At 40.7% G+C, this 23132-nt stretch overlaps 1 protein-coding gene across 2 annotated transcripts in view; it reads left to right on the forward strand.

The window, feature by feature from the left end:
* Positions 1-5085: 5085 nt before the first annotated feature.
* Positions 5086-23132, forward strand: part of PPM1L (protein phosphatase, Mg2+/Mn2+ dependent 1L) — a 108599-nt gene continuing 90552 nt past the window's right edge. Inside the window, exon 1 of one of the 2 annotated variants that reach the window (XM_040612961.1) lies at positions 5086-6036. In XM_040612961.1, coding sequence (XP_040468895.1) covers positions 5638-6036 — 399 coding nt within the window. In that variant the 5' untranslated portion in view covers positions 5086-5637. Of the gene's footprint in view, positions 6037-10112; positions 10262-23132 lie in introns of those variants that run through there. The other variant, XM_040612962.1, reaches the window with a different exon arrangement.

Consider the following 23132-nt stretch of genomic DNA (forward strand, 5'->3'; position numbering starts at 1 on the left):
TGGGATTGTGCTCCCACCAAGGTCCAAGGCAAAGACTCCCACTGACTTCAGTGGGAACAGAACTTCAGCTTTTTCTTCTCATTTCATTGTCCTTGTCACTATTAGTTTCTTTGTGAACCTTTTACCTATTTGGATCACCTGGTAACTGTGTAACTACTGAGATCAGAATCACATTGTGTTTCTATCAGCTTCTTTCCATCCCACTTCCTTATGCCAGCTGCAGATTGTCTTTACGTCAATATGTGAGTTCTCTGTTAGAAAAATGTTTTACTTTTCACCTACAATAGCTGAATTTTTATTGCAATTCTAGAATTGTATTAATTCAAGGTCCTGTAAGTTGATAAACTTCAGAATTTCCTTCTGAAATACATTCCTGATTCAATTTTTCCATAAAATTAGTACCAGCATCTTTTCTTGCACATGATAGTTTGGCTCTGATACTAAAAGTAAATAAGAACATGTAAACACTAATAAGCAACACGCCTTACTTTACTTGGGGAATTACACTGATTTTTGTTTTCTGAAAATGTTAGCTCCAGGTATAACTTACACCAAAATATATACATAAGTAAATAATCAGAAATTATATACCCTAACATTAGTAAGCCAGGTGTAGGATTTCCATTCTTACGTTATGTGTCTGTATGTGCGTACTTGCATGCATTTAACCTTTCCAAGATATCCAGGATGTGCTTCAGTTGAGCAGTGATACACTGCTTCAGTGTTGTGGTCTGATGCACGCTATTCCATGGCAGAATCTTATGTTTAAATAAAAGATGTTCCTAAAACATGACTCTTTTCCAGAAATCTCCCTGCATCCTGTGACTCTCATTCTTATTGACACTAAGGTCACTTTATGTTGCCAGGAAATAAATGAAAATCAGACTTTACACACAAAGATGTACTATAATGAGGAATGGGAATTGAGAATCATGGAAAATAGAAAAGAACAACTTGTGTGGAAAATTGCTATTTTCATTCCACATCTGCAAATGTTCCTCTTCAATGGAGATGCAAGATGAGCAATACTCCTATAATAAGATTTCTCATAGGTTTACCAGGGAGAAGGCAGAATTTACCTGCAGTGCTTGGCATTTGCTGCAACGTGAAATTCTGGAAACAGTATTAGAAAGTGTTGTTTACATCAAATGAGATTGAAAGAAAGGATAAAAACTATTGGCAGAAAAACTAAACTTAATTTATCTGTTATCAAGACTATTGTAGAAAACAGTTTATGATATTACTGTTATTCCTCTGGAGACCTATGTCTGTTATCCTGAATATTCTAAAACTTGTTTCTTTAAAACATCTGAAAGGAAATGCACAAGATATTTTACTGCATTGCAGTTTTATTCCTGACATGCAAAAAGCCAGTTCTATAGTTATCATTGGTACTAATTTTTCTATTATGATTTTATATATTAACAGAAGAAAAGGGAGATGGCTTTGTAGGCATCTGGGAATATTTTGATGTAAGTTTCAGTGTTCTGACCTGCCATGAAAGGACTAACCTGCAGTAAGCTACATTAGTGTGCACTTCTGATTTATGCTAATAACACTGTTTGAATCTGAAAACCCTGAGAAGACTTTTCAAATAGGCAACAGAATACAGTCAATAATAACAGAAGCATACTCCAAATTTTAGCAACCCTGAGAATATTATAGAATATAAATTCTAGAAATTTTGGTAGTTAGTATTTTTATGAGGAAATTTCCATCAAACTAAAAGTTTCATGTTGGTGAAATTGTCCAGTAAAGCTGGTGACCCATCCAGTATTGTATCTTCACTGTTGATAGTAAATTCAGTTTGCTACTACAGTAAATTAAATGGTTTTAATTGTTATTATTAAAGTTATCCTTGTAAGTATCTTTATAAAAGGAGGCTACTTACAATCAAAAATAACTGGGTTTCTATTCTAACTAATAAATGGTCATGCTAACAGTGTTGGTATTGTCCAGACAAGGAAAACGTGAGTGCTTTCTCCAACATCTTATTCTGTATTTTAATTCTGGGTACCATGAAAATTGCCTATGAATCAATGTTGTATGTTGCTTTTTTTCTCTGGGACCCAAAAGAATTTCCCATTTTACTCCAGATCAGGCAACATATACGCAGTTCCTACGTATTGTAACACTAAATAGAGGATGAATATATGTTTACATTAACAGATGATTTGCTTCTGTAGCCAACGCATGAAAACAAATTATGCCTTGATCGCTTCATGCCAGGTGCAAGCAGTAGGAGGAGCTGTTGAGCAAGAAATGTTTTTACACACATTCAAATTATTACATAGTCTATACGTTTGTGAAGCAGACTCAGTGATCACTATTCATTCCTTTCAGAAATAAAACAACAGTCAAGAGTTCTTCCCCCCAAAAAAACCCCAGAATTAAACCTTTCAATAACAACTGATATCCCAAATATTTATGGGATTTTTATTATTGATTTCCAGTGTTTAAAAGAAACATGTTTGGATCTTGAAGTTCTGTTCCTTTGCTGTGGAGATTTGCTGGAGTATGCAGTGCAGGATTCAGCCGCGGAGTGCAGAGTGAAACCCATAACTGGGTTTCTTGGCTCACTCTGTATCAGATCATTGGCCTGTCTCAATGTTGCTTTGAATTTTGCACTTAGCAGTAAATTGGTGTAGAACTTTTACTCAATACCTGGATTGTTAGCATTTATTTAGTGGACAGTTCCATATCAAGGGCAGAATATTCAGATGGATGACTTTGAGATGGCCCTAGCATGATAACAATTGCTACCGCATTGCATCTGTTCAGCAGAACAAGACTTTGCCTGTACCCTGTTGTTTCATCTGCCTTCCATTCAGAAAAGAAAAGCCTTAAGACACTCTGCAGCTGCAGAGCATTTCAGATCGTATTTTCACAGTCGAGATGCTTTTGGAACCAGCTCAAACTCTTTTGCAGCATAAAATATGATTAATACAATGGAAGATAGGCAACAATAATCATTTTGCTAATGGACTGCTCCAAGGTAGTATGAAGCATCTTCTGCTTCTGGCAACCTTTAACACAGAGAGGGTCCTATACTTCTTTGGAGGAAATTTTGGACAGTGTATGGATAGTAGCCCTCAGCAACTAAAATAACAATGAGGAGATGCACGCTGGTGACTGGAAGAGTGATTTGTGCACTCTCTGGTTTGAAACCACTTTATTTCACTTTGCAGTTTCATAGTCTGCATTCAAACTTCCATCAGTGTAACACAACTTTCACACAAGTCACTGCTCCCTGACAGTACATACACATTTATATTTCATTAAAATGACAACTGATTGAATAAATAATGAATTAGTTGGTGGTAGTAAGCAGTATTCTCCACATTTTTGCCTTTATTTTATCTTTTCTTAAACATAAATAGAACTAAAAGAAGCCACACTACAGTTGTCATTAAAACCAAACACGAGCATTACAGATCCAGTTTTGCTTAGCAGCCACAAATGGCTTCCAGCCAGTACAATGAACAACTGAAAGGGGAGTTGCTGCAGCAGATACAGCAAAAAGCCAGAGAGAAGAAATTAGCTAAGGGCACATATACAAAGACAAACTGACTGTGCCGAGGGATCTGTGTTGTAATGCAAGTGTCCCAGGCACACTAAGACACAGTTTAGAGACAAAACTGAGGCTTTGTTTGAACTGAGCAGTTTCTCTAGAAAAAGCTCTATTCACAAAATGGGGACTTAGTCTGAAAAATATTATTTCATTGGTGCAAGTTATTTCAGCCTGTTTGTCACATTTGGTCTTATGTTTCCTGGAAGCACTCGTTATGTTTGCTCCTCAGTCAGCATCATAAGCTACAGATGCTGCAAAGTCTGTGTTGTTACTGTATTACTGGACTCATGGGCATGTATTTTGGCCTTTCAGGTAAAGAACCTGCAGCTCAACTCAAGTGGATAGAGACAGATAAGAAGAAAAAGGTAAGAGTCTCTTCAGGCTTGAAACATACACCTTTGGATAGTCCTTTGAAATACTAGTACCTCTAAGACTTAAAGCAGTGCCGTTGTTTATACAACACCTGTCATTAACTTTTCTGCTTCTCAGAGCTGGATGTAAGAATCAGGCACAAAAATGCTTAAATCATTAACTTTGGGTTAACAGAGTCTGAGTTTATGAAATTTACTTAAGCTGATCTTTGACAAAACTAGCAAAACAATAGTTTATGTATGTTTCCGTGTGACTTCTATGTTAAAAGTCCTAAGGAAGCAGGAGCTGCTGGAAGACTTGAAAGGCACATACCTGAACTCTCAGCCTTGGCTGAAAGGCAGTTTTATATCTTTTTTCACTCAAAATTGCCAGCTGCTTTTGTGGTTTGCTAATTCATTTTCAATACCACTCTTACGCCTTTGACTATGGTATCAGCTGTCATACTCTTCTCAGGTTGGTGTATGAGTTTTGTCAGCTTTCCGACCCCCACTCTGCCAGCTGGCTGAAAATCACTCCAGCTCATTTGCAGCTCAGGCTCAATGCCGACTTGTTTATATTCCAGCAAACTTCTGCTCACACAGTCACAGCTTGTAATTTTCATTGCTCATCAGTTAGCAGAAACGGAACACTTACAGAAACGGGTCAGGGAAAGAGAACGCACGGGTTTTGCCATTAAAACGCTGACTAGGCAAACTCTACTATCAGCTTAATAATTGAATTCCCACTTTGGTTCCACTTCACCTGCGAGCCCGTGAACGTAGCCGGAGATTGCTTGCTCGTCATGCAAGATTATCCCCCAGAAAAACCACAGCACCATTTTGCGTCCTGGCCGCCCGGGGGTGTCAGCCGAAGCGGGGAGCGGGGCTGGTAGAGTCCCCCCGACTTCTGGAACACGGTCAGCCGCCGCCGAGCGCTGGCTGCCGCGGCACTGCCCGCTGCAGGCCGGGCTGCGCTGCTGCTCCCGCGGCCGCTTGCCCGCAGCCGCCCGCCTCTCCCTGGGCCCAGCTCCACGGCCCCGCCGCACTACAAGCCCCAGAGGCCTCCGCCCCGCCACCGCCCCACCGTGCCGGCGCCCCGCCGCGGAGGCCGCCGGGGCTTGTAGTCGGGCGGCGGGGGCCGGGCGAGGCGGCGGCGGCGCTCCGCCCCGGGGGAGGGCCGGCGCAAGGCGTGGGGGACACGGGAGACAGGTACCCGCGGGCGGCCCTGCCAGGCACCTCCTCGCTGCGGCCGGCCGGTGGCTCCGCGACGCGGCGGGGCGAGCTGCGAGAGCGGCGGAGCGCGGCGGCCTCCCGCGGGGCCCTGAGGCGGAGCAGCGGCCTAGGGGCGCCCGCGCCGGGCTCGGGCTCTGAGGGGGGGCCGCGGCCGCGGGGGTGCGGCAGCGGCGGAGCCTTCCTCCACGGGCCGGGCCGGGCCCGCTCCTCGCCGCTTCTAGCGGCGCGGCTCCCCCCGCGGGAGGGACGGGGCGCCGCGGGGCCGGGACGCGCCGGTGGCCGCCGCCCGGCAGCGGCGGTGCGCGGAGCGGCCCCCCGAGGCCGCCGCCGGGAGGAGGGAGCGGCGGGGCGCGGGACTCGGCGCTGCCCGCCCGCCGGCTGCGCCCCAGCGGAGCATGCACTGACTCGCAGCCTCGGCTCAGAGCCATACCAGCCGCCGGGGTGCGCGTTGCATGGTGTGGGGATACACGGTCTCGATAATAAATGATAGAGGATACAATGACTTTGCTGTCTCTGCTGGGTCGGATCATGCGTTACTTCTTGCTTAGACCGGAGACCCTGTTCTTACTGTGCATCAGCCTGGCCCTGTGGAGTTACTTCTTCCACACGGATGAAGTGAAAACCATTGTTAAGTCCAGCAGGGATGCGGTGAAGATGGTGAAGGGCAAGGTGGCCGAGATCATGCAGAATGACAGGCTCGGGGGGCTAGACGTGCTGGACGCAGAGTTCTCCAAGACCTGGGAGTTCAAGAGCCACAATGTGGCTGTCTACTCCATCCAAGGCCGGAGGGATCACATGGAGGACAGGTTCGAAGTAATCACTGACCTGGTGAACAAGACTCACCCCTCCATCTTCGGGATATTTGATGGGCATGGAGGAGAGGCAAGTGCTCAGATGGAAAAAAAAACCAAAACCAAAACCCAAACAAAAAAAGGGTGTGGGGTGTGGGGGGGGGAGGATGGTATGGGGCAAGGAATGGATATGTTCTCCCCTAGCAGGTTTGTGCAGTTATCTTGAGACATTGGGGGTGGGGGGGGTGTTGTCCTTGGTTCTTGGGGGAGGGGGGAGGGAGTCTCTAGGTATTGAGAAATACTCCATTCCATTTATGTCTCATTGCCCCTTCCATGATAAGTATGGTATAAATGTGTTTATACCCCTCTGCCCTTTGCGGTAGTAAAGGTTTAATTGAAGTAAAAGCTGTTGGAGGTGGCTCTGACGTGCATGGAATAACGACGATGAGCACAAACTCCCTGGAGTCATCTTTTGTTACAGCGAAGTGTTGTGTGATCTGATTTTGGCACAGGGATGGTCTCCCCCTCCTGTCAGCCAGGAGCTGGGCTCATCTGTAGTGGTTAGAGAGGAGTCCTCTTAAAGGCAGATGTGTGTGCAGCTCTAAAGCTGGTGTGCCTAAAATGTGTCTTCACAGTAATTCCCTCTCAAGTGAAGACCAGTAAGTCGCTGAGAATGAGTAATTGCATGTAGTTTTTAAGTTATTACTGCTGTGCTGTCATATTTGTCCCCTCCCTAGTGGAAAGCCGGGAAAACTGTAATTTTGAAACTTTCTGGTGTTTAACCACTTAACTTTTTTAGGTATGGCAAATTCCTTCAGGTTGTGCTGTGTAATTAGTATTAGATGGGATACTTCATTTATTACAGCTGACAGACGTTGAATCTATAGCTTTCTCTTCATTTATGATTATGGTGCTGCCACGTAGCTTTCTGTATAGCTCAAAGTACGTGTTTCATAATGGTGGAAAAGGACAAAGAATTTGCCCTTGTGTGACAGTTAGCTTTAGCAACCCATATGCTGGCTATGCGAAGCTGGAGAGAAATGTTGAAGTTTTTCATATAAGTGCTGCTGCCAAGGAGGGGTAAGGCAGCAAGAGAGCTCGGGTGTTCCTCCAGCAGCTTTTACAGAGTCCTGCCTAGAAAAGCATCGGCAGTGACCAGACACTAATGGAGCAAGAGGGTGGCAGCTGCTGCCCCTCTAAACCTGTAAGTGCTGCCTGAAAAATCCAGGCCTTAGGCACATCATCAAAAAGCTGCTGTTCTGCTGCCTGCACAGTTCTAAAGGGAGCCAGTCATCTGTCCTGCTGCTGTCTTGCAGCAGCTATTGTTTTGCCCCCTTTAAAATAATGTGAACACTGGATATTGAAAATTGTCAGCTTAATGAAAAATTCTGATTGTTTTTGAAATCTGCTTTCCTTTTTATGTCAGATTTCAACTGGGGTACAGCTGTGCCAACTCTTACTGGCATACTTGTGCCAGTTCAGTATTCCTTGGCCTTCGAGGAATGCAAGTAGAAATGTATATGTATCGCAAACTGGTATACATCTGCTGAAGGAATATTGGTTCTGATCTGTGTATTTGATACATCTGGCTCTCTTGTTCTCTGAAGCTTTGGACGGAAGGTGCTTGTGCTCTGTCTTCTGCCTTCTTTCCCTTTGTTTAAACTGATAGTTTTCCTTTTCTGAACTGCTCAGCCAAACCAAGTTTGCAGGAATATCAGTCTCGTGTTTTTAAACAGTATTCTGAGATTGTTACAGATAGAAGTATGATAGACATGCTTAGACTTCAATAAAAAAAATACACTTTCACAGTGTGAAAGGAGGATCTTATTTCTTTCGAGAATTTTGCATCATATATGTATCTTGCTCTACACTTGATTGCAAACTCAGTATATTAAATAATCCAAAACTAACACAGAGAATAGCTAAATTACAAGAACGTGCCCTATATATTTTTGTTTGTTTGTTTTGTTGTGGATGTTGGAAGTACATTCGTAGGGTATATTAATGATAATACAGGACCTGTGGAAAGCGCCTTTCTCTTTTGTGTTCCAATTCCTTGGAACTTGCTCTAATTGACTCAGTGGCAAAGTCTGAGTATTTTATATGAGGCCTGTCATTTTGAAAGGTGACAGCAGATCTTTCTCCAAACCTTGCTTAAGTTAGTATTTGTAAAATGTATGTATCTATTATCCCTGATTTATCTTTCCCCAGGTGGTCTTAGTGGCCTTTATTCCTACAAAAACACATGCCTAATCACTGAGGACATAACTAGTTTCTAGCTTTTAGATTTTATGTAGAACTGATTAGAAGAGCATGAATTGTGTGCTGTGCATACAGCAAAAAATAATTAAAAACACTTTTTAATCTAAGCAGGTTTTGAGTACAAAAGAGGGAAGGGAGAAGAAACAGCAAAAAATAATGCTCTTATTTAATCAATAATACATAATACTAAATTTTTGGTCATTATTTGAATTGATTTTCTGGATGTTGGGTTTTTTTTGTTGTTGTTGGATAAGTGACTCTGTGGAACACTTTACCTACATACGTAGCAAAGCCTTTGTGGAGATTAAATTTTTCATATGGGCTTCCAGTAAATTTCTTTATGTGTATTTAAAGAACAAAGAACTGCTAATCTCTGGAGTTACACGTGAAAGAAACTGTTCTGTATAGGGAACAATTGTTTTTCCAAACAGACAATACCACAAATGAGATGCTAGATTAATTCTACCGAGCTATATACAAGGGAGTGTGTCTTCATTAATTACTTCCTGCCATATCATGTTGAAGTAGAAGGACGGAGAAAAACATGATTCAAGTAATATGTATTACTGTGTAGTGAGAATTTATGAAGATTTCTGAGTTTTGCTTAATTATTACTAACATTTTGCATAAATTCTCCTTTTCAGTTTTGTCATTTCCTCTTCCATCTTAAAACTTTAGCCTGAATAGGTTGGTAGCCTTTTACTTAAATTTTGTGGCTGGCTTGATGAGAAAGCAATAAGCAAAAATAATTATTAATGCTCTGTGTTACAGCTGAGAATCTGGTGTGCTGCTGCAACTACTTGTTAAAGGCAATAATATTTCAGAGAAAAAACTTGATAAATGGTGCGTAACTCTGTCTTCCTTTTATAAAGAGTTAGTTTGTTTCCTGAAGATTGAATAACAGTAGTAATGCAGAACAGGTAGTGGGCAAAGAAGTAGACTCAGAAAGAACAAAGAAAAGTTTCTGTTTGTTGTTTTACTGAATGACTTTGGCCAAAGGAGTCTTCAAGTGGTCCAACAGAATCAAAAAAGAAGAGAAAAAAGTATTTTTGTCTGTTCTCTCATCAGCTTAAAGATGGCTTGGGTGCTTCTTCCCCGCCCCTTTGCCTTTTTCGTTTATTTTGAAGTTTTGGGGCTGCCTAGACTGGAAGATTGAGAAGTAGCAAATTCCATAAATGACAAAATAACAAGCAATGAGCTTGAAAGCTGAGCAAATGAAAGATTGGATGCTTAATCAGAATGATTTATTTAACTATTTTAACTATCATTTACTAAAGTGTTCTTTTTCTCAACTATTTAAGGTTTAAGCACTCAGTTTAATGAGATCTCAGTATTAGACAAGAACAAAGTAGCTCAGCTACCATCTGCAGTTTTATGGTTATGGCTATGTTGCATATCATTGTTTTTTCCCTAACCCTATGAGGTGAAGACTTTAAAAATAATTATAGTAATAGATAGTACCTTATATGCTGCCTGTGCTTGTTTGCAGTTGTAAACTGATGTGGGTAACGACGGTGGGAAATTAAAGCTCAGTAACTGTCTCATAAAAAATGTCTTGCTCTTTTTATTTCTCTTAGCCTCTTTAAATAGGAACATGGCAAGGCTTGTCCCTTATGATCTATAGGTATGGATAAGAGCATTTTGCATGATATAATTGGCTCTTAGAGATGCTGATATTGTGTTACAGTATGTGAAATAAACCTTTTTGTTTTCATTCATAATGTAAGGAAAGATTGGGGAGCTTAAATGTGAAAGGAGGGAATTTGCTGTATAAATGGCTAATGTTTGTAACCACATAGAGAATCACATAACGCTTTGTGTGCCCCAGGACCTTGAAATCAGTAGCACGAACTGCTGGCAGAAGTCTCTGATTACTGATTAACTTACAAAGCCAAAAAAAAAAAAAGAAAGGTCAGAAGATAATGGTGAGAGATGGTGAGAGCCCTTACCAGCATTGTCTGAGACTATGGAAACATGAATGCTGAGGTGAGGCCTGAGAAGAGGGCACCCTGCCAGCTGAGTTTAAATGATCCTGCTGTGCATCCAAAATACAGGTACTTGAAAGCATGATTAATTCCTCCCGGATTCACTGTGGTGAACTTGCAGTCGTTTTCAGGCCTGCCACAACAAACAATTTGCCGTGAGGTTAGGTTGGGAAGGAAACTTCTGAAATGCTGAATACCATGGTAATAGCTTGTGTGCATAGTCTCCTTCTTTAATGAATGAGTTGACTTGGTCCTCGATGAAGGTGAAGGGGTAAAGTGCTTTAAATTTACGAAACACATGCAGATATCAGCAGAGCAGCTGTAAATCTTGCTGTCAGAGCAGGACATGGTGTCTGTACACTTACTTTAATATCAGTTAACATGATTTTTAACCTCTTCACAAACTGATGACCTGAACTGACCTGGGTGTAAGCTGTGCTATGATGGTGAGCATCTTTTCAGGCATTGATAGGGGGAAACATTCAATTTAGTTGGAGGTGATAGTGACAGTTGCAAGATAATATTTGTCTTTCACCAAATATGAACTAATATTTTTATTTTTATGATCTTGGGATTTTTTTCATAGTTTCTGATCCTAATAGCAGAAGGTGTTTATGCTGTGTTGAAAGAAGAGAAAGCTAACAATTTTGGGGTTTTCCTAAATTTATCTGGGTCTGCTAATTCTAATTCAAAACCTATTCCTCTGTTACTGAACTACTTAAGCAAACTTAGTGATGAAAATTTATCTATCATACTTCTGAGTAAAGGCCATTAAGGATGAATTGCTTGAGATTTTATAAAATGTAAGAATAAATCAACAGCTTTGAATTTTTATGGAAGTTATTGCAGTTTTTAAAAAGAAACTGCTGGGATGGTTTTCCCTTTTATAGTAATTTCCTTCAGTTTCTAATCTAGAATCTTCTGCAAAGTGCCTAAATGTTTGAATAAATAGTTACGTAGGTGAGGTCATGTTGATAGGCAAGTCTCAAATCTGCTTATAAATTCCACAAGTGGCCTAAAATACAAGCCAAAATGATATATAGAAACATTTCTGTCATTTTGTTTAGTTTATCCAAGTTTTGGTTCTTGGATATCATGTTACAGGGTTATGATTTTCACCCGACAAAACCATGCTTATTTGATTTTTAAGTCTGCACTATACACTCATTTGCTGTACAAAACTGTGACTTAAAATTGATTAAAATGGTGTAAAAATACATAATTGGAAGTAGGAACTCTTATCACTGCTGTTCACAGCTGTATCATTGGGTGTAGAATTGAGTCTTTTTCAATTTTTATAAAAATCAAAAAGTCAATTAATTTTAAATGTAGTCTGTCAGCTTAGCTTGGATCAGGGCTTCCATGTTTGGGCACACAGGCAGCCAACTGATTGGCACTGGTTTAATTAATTAATTTTGATTTTTATATGCTTTTATATTATAAAAGGAATTTTAAGTTTCTCTGTGAACTTGACTAACTCTGACTGCTCCATAGGAAGCATTTGTGTGCGTGCTTTTTATGTGTGGTCAATGCTCAGCAGCTTATCCATCGCTGTAGATGGGGAGGATATTTCACAGCTACCAAACAGGAATGTTCAGACCGCAGTTGTTAGTGCCTGACGCTTTTTAACTTGATACCCTGCGGCAGCACTGCTGTGGCAATGTCCTTAGATACATAAGCTGTCTCTAAAGATGGATCAAAGCTCAGAGATGAGCAACATCTTAAATTGCTTAAAAATGTGCTGATTTGTGCTGCTGATACTGCTTACCACACAACATAGGCAATGGTGAAGACTTGTTAGCTAGTCATGCTTAACCTAGTGTCCAGCCTGGACAATAATAAACTTAAATACACTTTTGGGGCAGTAGGATTTTGATCAATTCTGTTCTGCATGTCAGGAACCTGGATATTTTTGCTTTTAATAGTGTGAGAGAAAGAAAATTTGGATGCTTCTGTCATGTGGAATTAGTTAAAACAGCAGATTGCTCTAGCTTTGTCTTGAGTGTCATGCTTTCAGTAGCTTTTTTGGACCAGAGTAGTATTTTTCCTTCCTCCCTGTTGTTAGAGATCCAAATATTTATGGTGTAAATTGTTCCTTAAAGCTGAGTTTTGGCTTCTGGCAATTTAATTTTTTTCAGCATTCTCCAGGCATATGGATGCTTTGTTTTGCTGCTGTCTAGTTTTTGCTGGTGGACACGTTTTTCTGCAGCTCACTTGGCCCTGTAGGAAGGCCCCATATGCATTGCTGTGTTCCCCTGCACTGGGTCTGGCACCTCTTAATTTTTCCTTGCTCTCAGGACTCTTCAGCCTTGTTCCTCTTCGTCTGGCCCATCTAGCATGCTTTCTCAGCCCATAGGTATTGCCTTCACAAAACTGAAACTATGGGCAGTGGTGCCCCTTTCCCTCGGCCCCAGGAACTTTTGAATATGCTGATCTCTTCAGAAATGGTCATGTGTGAGATCTGTTGAGTTTTGTGACCCATCCCTGCTGAGGTGTTCAAGGCCAAGTTGGATGGGGCTTTGAGCAACCTTGTCTAGTGGAAGGTGTCCCTGCACACGGCAGGGGTGTTGGAAGCTGGCGATCTTCAAGGTCCCTTCCAACAAAAACCATTCTATGAAAGGCAGTCCAAAGGTATTTCACAGTAATGTTTCTGGGGTCTTGAGGTTCAGGGCTTGCTGTCCATTTTAAGCACATCATAGATACAGATGTATCTGGAGAAAGGAACAAAATGCTTGTATACTCCCTGTAGTCCCCTTTGGTTTGAATCTATGTCCTTGAAAGGAGAGTTTCCAAAACTAATTTAAGGGCAGCAGCTGCTCTAATTATGCACAGAAAGTCACATGCCTCTAGCTCCACTTCTTCACTGTAATACTTGGTAAAACCTTAAAGTTTAAGTGAATGCACCCACCCTTTGGATCCTACTGCCAGCCTTCCTACTCTGTGCCCCTGTAAAGACACTGCCTCACCCACATGCCTGTCCCCCCTGCTGTCCAGGCAGTTTGTGACCATGCTTCTGTACTGAGCATTCCATGAACCTTACACCTTCATCTGTTCAGGGGATGCTCTGCTTCAACAAGCTGTACTCTGTTTGTCTGTGCCAGCCCTTGGGTCTTTGCACCTGGTAGGTCCTCGCGTGTGCTGGGACCCAAGCAGACCCAGGAAGAGCAGTACAGCAGCACTGGGGTGCTCAGCCTGCATCTTGGGCAGGATGCCAAAGACAAGCAGTAATGTGAGCTGTTGCTGCTCATACTGTGTGGCACATCCGTGCTGATTAGGATGATCTGCATGTTCCTAGCGTGCATGCCCCAGTTTGAAAACCTCTGTAACAAGTTCAGGAATGTATGCCCTGTGCCACTGCCTTCTGAAGTAGGGAGCAGGTATGAGTGACACTTTTTTTTTTTTTTTTTCTTTAAGACAGCTTTTATAACTACAAGTTCCCTTCAGCTGATGACTTCATAGTCAGGTTCATCATCAATGTTCACCATCAGTGACTATTAATAGGTATCAGTCCAGCTGGACAGACCAGTTTCCCTGGCTCATGGGCAGCCCAAGAGATCCCCCATGTAAAAGAAGGTCATGAAGACTTAATAACCCTTTGTCTTTATTAGCCCTGTAGAGTTTCATTTCGCCCTGAAGGTAGTAAGACAACAAACGCTACAGCTACGCCAAGTCCAAAAGGAAGTTTCCATCCTGACAAAGATGTATGTACAGACAGCTGGAGCTCTCGAGGCCATTGTAAGTTGTATGCAGAATCGGTATTTGCAACAAGTTGGAGAATTTCTTTTGGGCTGTTTGTGTACTTTTACTCCTGTTGTTTAGCTAGTGTTAAACGATTCAGCTAGTGTTTTTATTAAAGCAGTTTTAACTTATTGCTGAATGGAGAGATCTCATTTGAAAGCAGCGTAGCTTAAAAAAGTTAATTTCATTGCAGTTCACAAGGAAAAAGGTTTGTGGGTGCCAGAATACTAACAGATACTCACGTCAGGGTAAGTAGGGGAGGCTGGTGAGAATGTGTAAATTGTAGTTTAAAAATCTGTGCATTTATGCCATAAGGCCTGATATTTAGATGGCAAAGCTGTTCCTGATCTGGTATAAGTGAACTATCTTGATCACATTCAAGAAATAAAAAGAACAGAAAGTACTTGTTAAGACCAGGCTTTCAGATCTAGAATAATTTGCAGGCCATAAAATAATCTGAATGGAAAAATATACCTCTTTCTACTCTGGTAGACAAGTCATTCCAGAAAAGTAGCTGTTAGGTGGTCACATATGGCACTGAGCTGGGACAGGGGCCCAGGCTCCAGGATAGCGATGTCGAAGTTGTCATGTCATAAGCAAAGCGGACAAGGGGAGAGGAAGAAGCATCATTCTTTTGGTTGGGTGCCATAACAAACTTCTGAGACCTGCATGGCAGCACAGAGTACCAATCCTACTGCTGCTGATACAAATTGATTATGATGCTGAAACATTGCTGGCTCTCATCATCTCCGACCTTGTCTGATTCACAGCTGTGTGAGCAGCTGACATCTCCAGCCAGACAATCAAAGTACGTGTTTTAACTGCTAAACCACAATGCAATTATCCATAGCATGTTGGCAAACCTCAAAGCTCCCCTGGAGAAATGAACATTTATTTGCATTTACTTTCAGTGCTAAAATGTTATCCCTTGCAAATTTTGTCATTGTCATAAATGTTGAAAAGGCTTGGGTGGTTTTTTCTTTTTTTTTCTTTTTTTTTTTTTTTTTCCAAATCCCCTTCAGGGGTAAACATTTGATTTTATTAAGTTCTGTTATAATAGCTGAAACTGTCATACACTACTGCTTTCAATCAATGCTTTTTAATGTAATAAATCTCTTTACTTTTTCATTCTCTACCAGATAGAAAACTGCTGGAGGGCATGAAACATTTCTTCTGATAAGTGAAAGTGCGTGGCCCATAATACGGTTCTCTGGTGTTGCCGTGGCTCGCTTGCTTTTCTTTAAACTTGCATTTTAAATGGGAACATAATTTATTTGCAGGTACTCTATGCACGGGCTGCACTACAGAATTGCCTAAACTTTCCCTGAAGTGTATGTTTCCTCCAAACGCACACTGAAGCTGATGTATTTTAATATCTGATTGTGATCAGCATTAAATAAAATGTCTATCCAAGCCTATATACTTCAGGACTGGAAACTTAGTGTGGGAGTAGGAGGAAGGGGAGGGCAAAACACGCTTGTCTGTAGTTTTCTCAATGTTTATACCCCTGAGCTTTCATCTGTTTCCTGCATTTGAGTGTGAAATTTGTTGTCTTAATTTTTCTAGCCTTTTTTTTTTTTTTTCTTAACTCTTTTTAGAGATGTGTAGGACACTATGCAGGGTGTAGAAGGTGCTTTGAATGTTTTTCTTTTTTTTTCAATCTGACATACACATATGTGGTTACAGTGGGTTTATTTCTCTTGAGAAGCAGGGAACTTGGACAAGAATCTGGATGATCCCACTGAACAGAATGATTACATTCATTAGATCTTTATTCCTGATCACCCTAAGTTTGGCCCTTTATTGATATGGGAAAAAAGGGAAATCACAAAGGGAGAAGTAGAAAAATAACTGCAGAACAGACAAAAGCAGGCTCTAGTTCACAAGGAGAGAAGCAGCAACACTGGAAAGGAGGCAATCTCATTTCTCTGGTGTGGTGTTAACAGGGAGATGCCAAACTGACCAAAGTTGTATGTAGGATTACAGTATATGTGGTTGTGTTATAAGTCATGTGCTCCTATAATTGAGATAAAACAAGATTTTGTTGTGAAAGGCCTATGATAATGATCACCTGATACTGGGATCATGATGCTTAAGCACACCTGATCACAGTTGCTGATGTGAGGACTAAGCCAACTTGACTGTGGGCGTGATGCTGCTGGGATTTACCTGGGAGAGAAGTGAAGGTGAATGGTCTTGTATTCCATGCTTGGAGATGCAGTTAATTCTGAATTATGACAAGGAAACTAAATTTTTACTAACTGCTTGTAAAGAAGCTGTTGTTATCTTTTCTGGCCATGAAATTGAAAGTATCCAGTGTCCCTACTGGAATAACAAGGCACAGGGATGCCAGCACAGGAAGGGGATGAGGGAGATGAGAAGTGGATCTTGGGACTTGAAGACAAGAATTATGAGTAGAGGAGAAAAGAGAATGGTGTGTGTTATTATGTTGTAACTTGCCTTCATTTTAGATTGCTGTAAGACTGCATGTATTTAATAACAAACTGTCCTAGCAAGATCACCAGGCAGCCATAGGAAAACTACTATCAGTTTCAATGTACTATTGTTGATATACTGCTGGAGATCCAAAACCTGAGAGATATATGTGTAAGAGTTATTTCTGTGGTTTAGGATTTTATCTCTCTGTGCATGTTTGAGAGAAACAGAGAGCACAAGTGTGCGTTTTGGCAGCATTTCTTTATGGCTCTTGAAAGATCATTAACAATTTTGTAACTCTGGATGCTCTGGAAACTAAACTTTGCCCTCTTTGTTCCTACTGATGGTCACTGGCTTGCTGGCACGTATCAACAATCCTTATTGTTCAGGACTTAGAGAACAAAATGTAGGATCAGCTGCCTGTTTTATAGGGCCAATTGGCATCAACATGTCAGAGAAGAGCTCCGAGCAGCCCCTCTTCTTGCTTGTTTCATGCATAAATAGTAAGAGGTGCTAGATAATTTACAAAGATGTTATGGCAGATGTTTTCATTTTGCAAAATTCTTTATGCTTTCATATAAAATACATCACATACGTTTGCCTTATTTTTAAAAGTCACAACTACTGTTATAGTAGTGGTTTTGGAAGGCAAAGTAGCATGATTGAATTCTCTGAGGATGAATGTTGCATAAAAGATTTGTAATCTTTGGCAATTAGAAAATTGTTGCTGAGGTTAATGGTGATATTATTTTTAACTTTGAGGGCAGGAGCAATCTCCTGCCTCCAGGATGGAATTATTTCAATCAGTGCTTTAAATAAACACTTTCTGTGATGCCTTAAATTGACAAACATTTAAGTCATCAACCTGAATTCTTTTTTTGCTTTAATATTTATTTTAGCAATTATATATCCTGATATACTGATTGACATTTTTATTTTGAATTGTTTCTGAAAAGGAGAATGGTATTTACTATCATTTTTTTCTTTGAGATTTTTTTTGCCCTGCTTTTGTGTGAATGTTGTAACAGTAAATAAAAGCAAAACAAAAAGCTAAATGAGAGGCCAAATAATGTATCTACATCTGTTAAAAGTTATTGAATTATTTGTATCTAGAACTACATGTACACAATATTTTAAGCCCCTGGAGGGTGAACTGGTTTGAGACATGCTTCTGGGACTTTTAAGGTCAGTTTTGTGATGGAAGTCCTCTTATCAAGTATCTCCTCCCAAGACCTGGAATCTGTGGCCAGGTTGTTATGAGGTTGGGTACCATCTCTTCAGACTCCAGTTATAACTTGAGTTAGAGCAGGCTGGACAAGAATTGGAGGTGGTTCTACCTGATCGAGCTAACCTACCAGCTCTTCAAAGAGAATGATGATGATAGTCAATAATTTCAAGAATGCCACAGTTTTTCCTGCTTAGAAGAACCTGCTATCCTGTAAGGTATTCTTTGCTAGGTATTGGTGTCCTCATCTGAAGTTGCTTAAAGGCTCTGTTCTAGTGGCTCTAGTTGAGGTGGTACCTTGACTTTACTAATTCAGTAATTCTTATTTCTCTTCAACCTTCATGGGCAAGTATGTGCTGTTTCTAATCTATTGATTAGTTATCTTAAGGAGATAGCTTTTATTATCAGGCTTTGGGATGTAAATTTTGTTAAGGTTTTTTTTTTAAGTAACATTTTTCTTTAAAAAAGCAACTTGTATCTAACTTATCTGCCTCCTTGTTAACAACAGTGATGGTCTGCCTGGTAGCATTGTGTAGCAGCTCAAGGCGGTAGCTGCGTATTGGTTTGTGTTGCAGGTCTGCATGGGATGACTAGAAAAATACTCTGAGTAAATTTGAGTATCTCTTGGGATGTGTTGGGTTTTGCACTCAACACTTTTAAGTTGCATGAGTTGGAGTTTGTGCATTCCAAAGTGTTCATGTGAACTTTCAAGACTGGCCATTGAAAGACCTGCTTCTAATAAACTATAAACAACATGATGATGCTGTGGTAGAAGAGCCAAAAGAAAGTGTATCCAGCTGCATATTGGAATTAGTTATTTCAAATATAGGTTTTAAAAGCTTTTTTGGCATGTGAGTTGTACATCTCTTATTAAGGAACAACCTGACTGTGAAGGAAGATGAAAATCATGTTGATGAATAATATGAAAGGCCAGAACCTCAAACCTATTACAGTGAAGAGAGGTATTTTTACTGGAATGTTTTGTTACTGAGTTTCCCGGCACTCCCAATTGGTAGGAGAGCTAAATACAATGTCAGTGACACACACTGTTTAATTGAGAGGTTTATATATATATATATATATATATATATATATAAATTGAAAACAGCATTTTGTCTGTTACCATGGCTTTAAGTCGACCTCACTATGCTTCTGATACAAAGTATTTCAAAAGTGTGTCACAAAAACATATTATACCTCTGCGAACAGGTGTTTTCAGATCATTTTACAGGCTTAAATTTCTGCTTATGTCCCTTGGCTGTTCCAATACAAGTCAGTAACACAACTGAAAATAGAACTTTATAGTCCTCCTCTCATTCTCCCCCAGGTGCAACTGCTCCTCTTTCTCTCTGTCAGACACTGACATCGTTAACTGTGTGCCTTCCGTTATTTGATGTAACACCATCAACCACCTGCTGGGTTTTGCAGTCTTCAGTTTCTTTTCTTAATGTGGTTATCAACAACATAATGGCACCTAAGACCTAGCAGTATCAATGCTTATTTGGCATCGGTACTGTGGATCTTAGTGGTTGTCTTTCATGACAAAATAATGTTACTGGCGTGTCCCTGGCACTGTGAGAAACCCTGAGCTGAACCTGGGGCAAGTGCTGTGCTACTGTTTGTCATATTTAAAATTAATTTTTTCAGCATTTTGTTGTAAACCAGAATTTTTTGTTTAAAAAGTGATCTAAATAGGAAGGTATGAGTGTGAGAAAGTGGTCACAGACATAACAAGGATGAGGAGCACAGCTGGTTTCTCATGAACTGCCAGACCTGGTGGCTGATGTGATAGCTGAAACTCACTGCAGATGTCATGAACTCATGACACATGTGACATGCGAGTCTGACACTTCATCAGTCATTTCTGGAGCTGGAGTGGGTCTGCCTGGAAGTTTTGGGAGACCCAAACATGTAACCAATTAGCTGAGTTAACCCCCAGAGCTTCCAGCCCTTTCTTTGTGGTGCTGTGCAGGGGGGAGAAGCTGAATGTAATCCCTGTGCTCACCTGCTTCTCTGTAAAGGGAACTTGGTGTTCCCTTTCTTTGCCAGCAAGAGTCTTTCAGTAGGGAGCCAATGGCAAGACTTGAAAACTGCATAATTTTTCCTCTCTTGAGCAACATAAAGGAGAATCACTGAGCAGTCTTTTGCTTGCAATTTAACTGCTGCAGGTGTTGCAGCATGGGTTCCTGAGGCAGTGCTCTTTCTTCTCTCTAATTTTCTGGTGTTGAGAGTCAAATAAATGCCCTGGAAGACTAAAACTTTGTGGAAGCTTTTGATCCAGGACACCAACTTCTAAGAGGCTGGAACTGACTGAGTAATGTCTTTTTTATTTAAATAAAGAAAGAGAAGTTAAATTAGGGAACATAGGGGATTATTATTATTATTATTTTCATGAAAATGCCCCAGAAGATCTAGTTAAGTGGTTTTGGTTTTGACTTTCAAAGTTATGTTAATAAAACATTCATGACTGCCTGATTGTTCCTGAATTAAATTGCCATATTGCAAGAAAATGGTCCTGAGTAGTGTGGGGTGTTTCAAGGTGAAGAGGGATGGGTTGGGAACACTAAAAGGGCATTAAATTATTATGGGAGTAGGGTGTCTGCATTTTACTATGCCTCTGTATAGTCATATGATGAGAGGAAATCAAATCAAGCAAATAAAGAAAGTGTGTATTACCCCAGCTGAACAGGGATGAGCTTATCACTTAACTGACTCCATGACACTGGAAAGAACTTACAGGTATTACTTTTGTGCAGCAAGAGTTAGTGAGATACTACAAAAATAAAATAAATAAAAAAAAGCGGGGGGGGGGGAGAGACATGATGAGTGTTCAAAAGGAGCGAATATGTAAATGTGTTGTAGGGAGAAGTAATTAGTGGTAGGAATAAGCTAATGCCCAGGCCCTGAGCTGCCAGAGAATCTAGATTCCTCAGAAACAGTTTCAGAATGCATCACCAGTGCCTTCTCTACTTCAGTCATTAAGCTGTAATACCAAAGAACTTACTCAGATGCCAGAGTTCAAAAGCCTGTCATTAAACTGACTTCTTGGGAAGAATATGAGTCAAAACACTGAAGTTTGGTTTTTTAGCAATGTGTCTCTGCAGATGCCTGTGTCCTGGGGAGCACAGTTCCTACCCACTGATGTACTTCAGGAGTCTGAGGGAGCACCTCTTTTCATCTGGATTTTGAAAGCTCTGGCCCTGGGTTCACGCGGCCATAAGCATGTGCACAGATGTCTGGAGGGAACACTAACAGCCGTGTAGCACTGGCAGTGCTCCGTAAGTGCTCTGCAGTTTTTCCTCCAACTCCCTAGCTGTGGTGCTCTAGGTTGATAAATTAGAGAAGGGTCAGGGCTGCTTTGGGAGTTAGCAGTGTTTCTTGCACTTCAGTAGGAGATATAGGACCAATGTTGCCTTGAGCTCTCCCTGTCATGTGACCTTACTATTTTAAATATGATAATTTTCAATATTTGAGACCATTTGAACCAACTGGAAATAGTAAACATGTTAATGATCTCTTGCTTGCAGGAAGTTGAAAAGAACAGGGCTATTTTAAATCACAGTTGAATTCCAAAGGGACCAAAGTAAGGATGGGCTTAACTGCCTGGTGCGTGTCTCACATACCTGTCAGGTACCTGGTAATTGTGGGGTGTGCACCTGAAAGGGGAGGCATAGGCACAGGCTTTCTTATCCCTGATGTCTTCTTTCCTTAGCAGAATTTATAGCATTATGGGACACTATTTACAGCAAAACAAGAGCTTGACTTTTTGATTTTTCAAAGGATAGAAACTGAAGATCTCATCAGTCCAAAGTGATATTTGAGGGAAAGTTTAAAAAATAAGTGAAACAAGCTGTCTTTTCCCTTCCTTCCCTTGATACAGAAAACCAAAATCAATTCATTTGTTCCTTGGTTCATTACGGTAAAAATAAGAATATCTGTTTCAACTTGAAAATGACGTTTGAAACAAGGATCAAGAGAGACCTGTGTATTGAACTGACTTACCAAAGCTGGCTTTGTTGTGCACTTGTGTGTGTAATAATCATGAACACCGCTGCTCCTGCAGCTGGGTAGCTCTTTCTTGAGGACATCTAATGAAAGCCACCACCAGTCCCAACAGAAGTAGTGACAACGTGAAAATATCTGTGTGCATGGAAGCAGCTGTAAAGAGAGTTTTCTTAGGTATTCATCATCCTGTTTCATTTCCGGTTGTGTTGTTTCCAAAGCTCTTGATAGAAAAGCTGTTTGTTGTTTGGGACAAAACTGAAAAAGGAAAGATGGCCACTCTCTGAGCAAGATGTACAGGCTCTTAATATATTTCTGTGCATTTCATAATATCAGATATTCTTGTGCTGGACTGAGAGGAGATACAAGGGTGCAACTGCAAAATCTTGGTTAGCAGTGTCTCTCTTGTAATTGCAGTGCACCTGTGTAATGTACTTCATGATCCACAGCGCACCAGCTCCTGCTTTGTCATGTGAGTTCCTAGTGGGGAAAAAGAGCAGCTTGTACAGAAGCCTGAGGCTATAATGGCTTTAACGTTCAGTTGAAATGTTTCTTAAGAATGAGGAGAGCTATTGCATTAGAATGCACAATTGCATCAGGTTATGATAGTTTGGAGACATAAGGCATGCTCGTTACCATGGTCACTGTCGTGACTGTGGCATGTGCAAGTTTGTTTGAACTAGCCTGAGTACCATGACTTGTGTAGCTGTTTCAGCACTCTGATTTCAGACTGAATAAAGATGTGTAAAGTTAGCCTGTGTGGGTCTCCATTTCACAGCAGCCACGTGCTAGCAATATGCAAAGCAGCTATTTAAAATCTGCACGTCAGCACAGTAGTGTAGATTATCTTCAGTATAAATATATCTTCTGCTGTCTCCACCAGACCTACTTAATTCCTGTTCATTTTTCCCAGCAACAAAGCTGGGAAAGTTTAACTGCTTAAATGGACTATTTGTTAGCTATTACGGGAATTCATGCTTGGTATTTGTACACAAAAGCAGATCATTGTTCATTAGGATGGAATTGGGATTTCAAGTTAGTAAGAGATGATAAAAGTACTGTTTCAGATTCTGCTACATGAGAGAATTTAGTACTAATTGCTCATTCTATGGATATTAGGTTTTGTTATTTTATATACAGCTTTTTAAGTGCAGACTTCAAATCCTCGCATCCTGTCTTGAAAACTGAATTCCAGTCTGAACTTCACAATGTGGATTTAGATGGTTTTGAAGCATGAATAGGGAAGCTTGAAAAGCACTGTCCAGCACTATATCTGCATTTCATCAGTTGGTAACGCTGCTTTTTTTCTGGGCAAGAAATTTGCATACATACTAATTTAATGAATCAAGTCTGGGGAGAAACATTCTGCATGTTTGGTCATAGTGTGTATGTAGACAGGAGGTCAGACTCCAAAATGTTACTGTTCTTTTTAAGTTGAACATGGTTAAGAGAATAACCATAAAGGTTTCATACCCTGAAATATATTTAATAGAGGTTTATTAACAGCTGAGAGGTCATCTTTAAATGAAACCTGTTCCT

The sequence above is a fragment of the Falco naumanni genome, chromosome 13 (genome assembly GCF_017639655.2).
Source record: "Falco naumanni isolate bFalNau1 chromosome 13, bFalNau1.pat, whole genome shotgun sequence".
NCBI lineage: Eukaryota > Metazoa > Chordata > Aves > Falconiformes > Falconidae > Falco > Falco naumanni.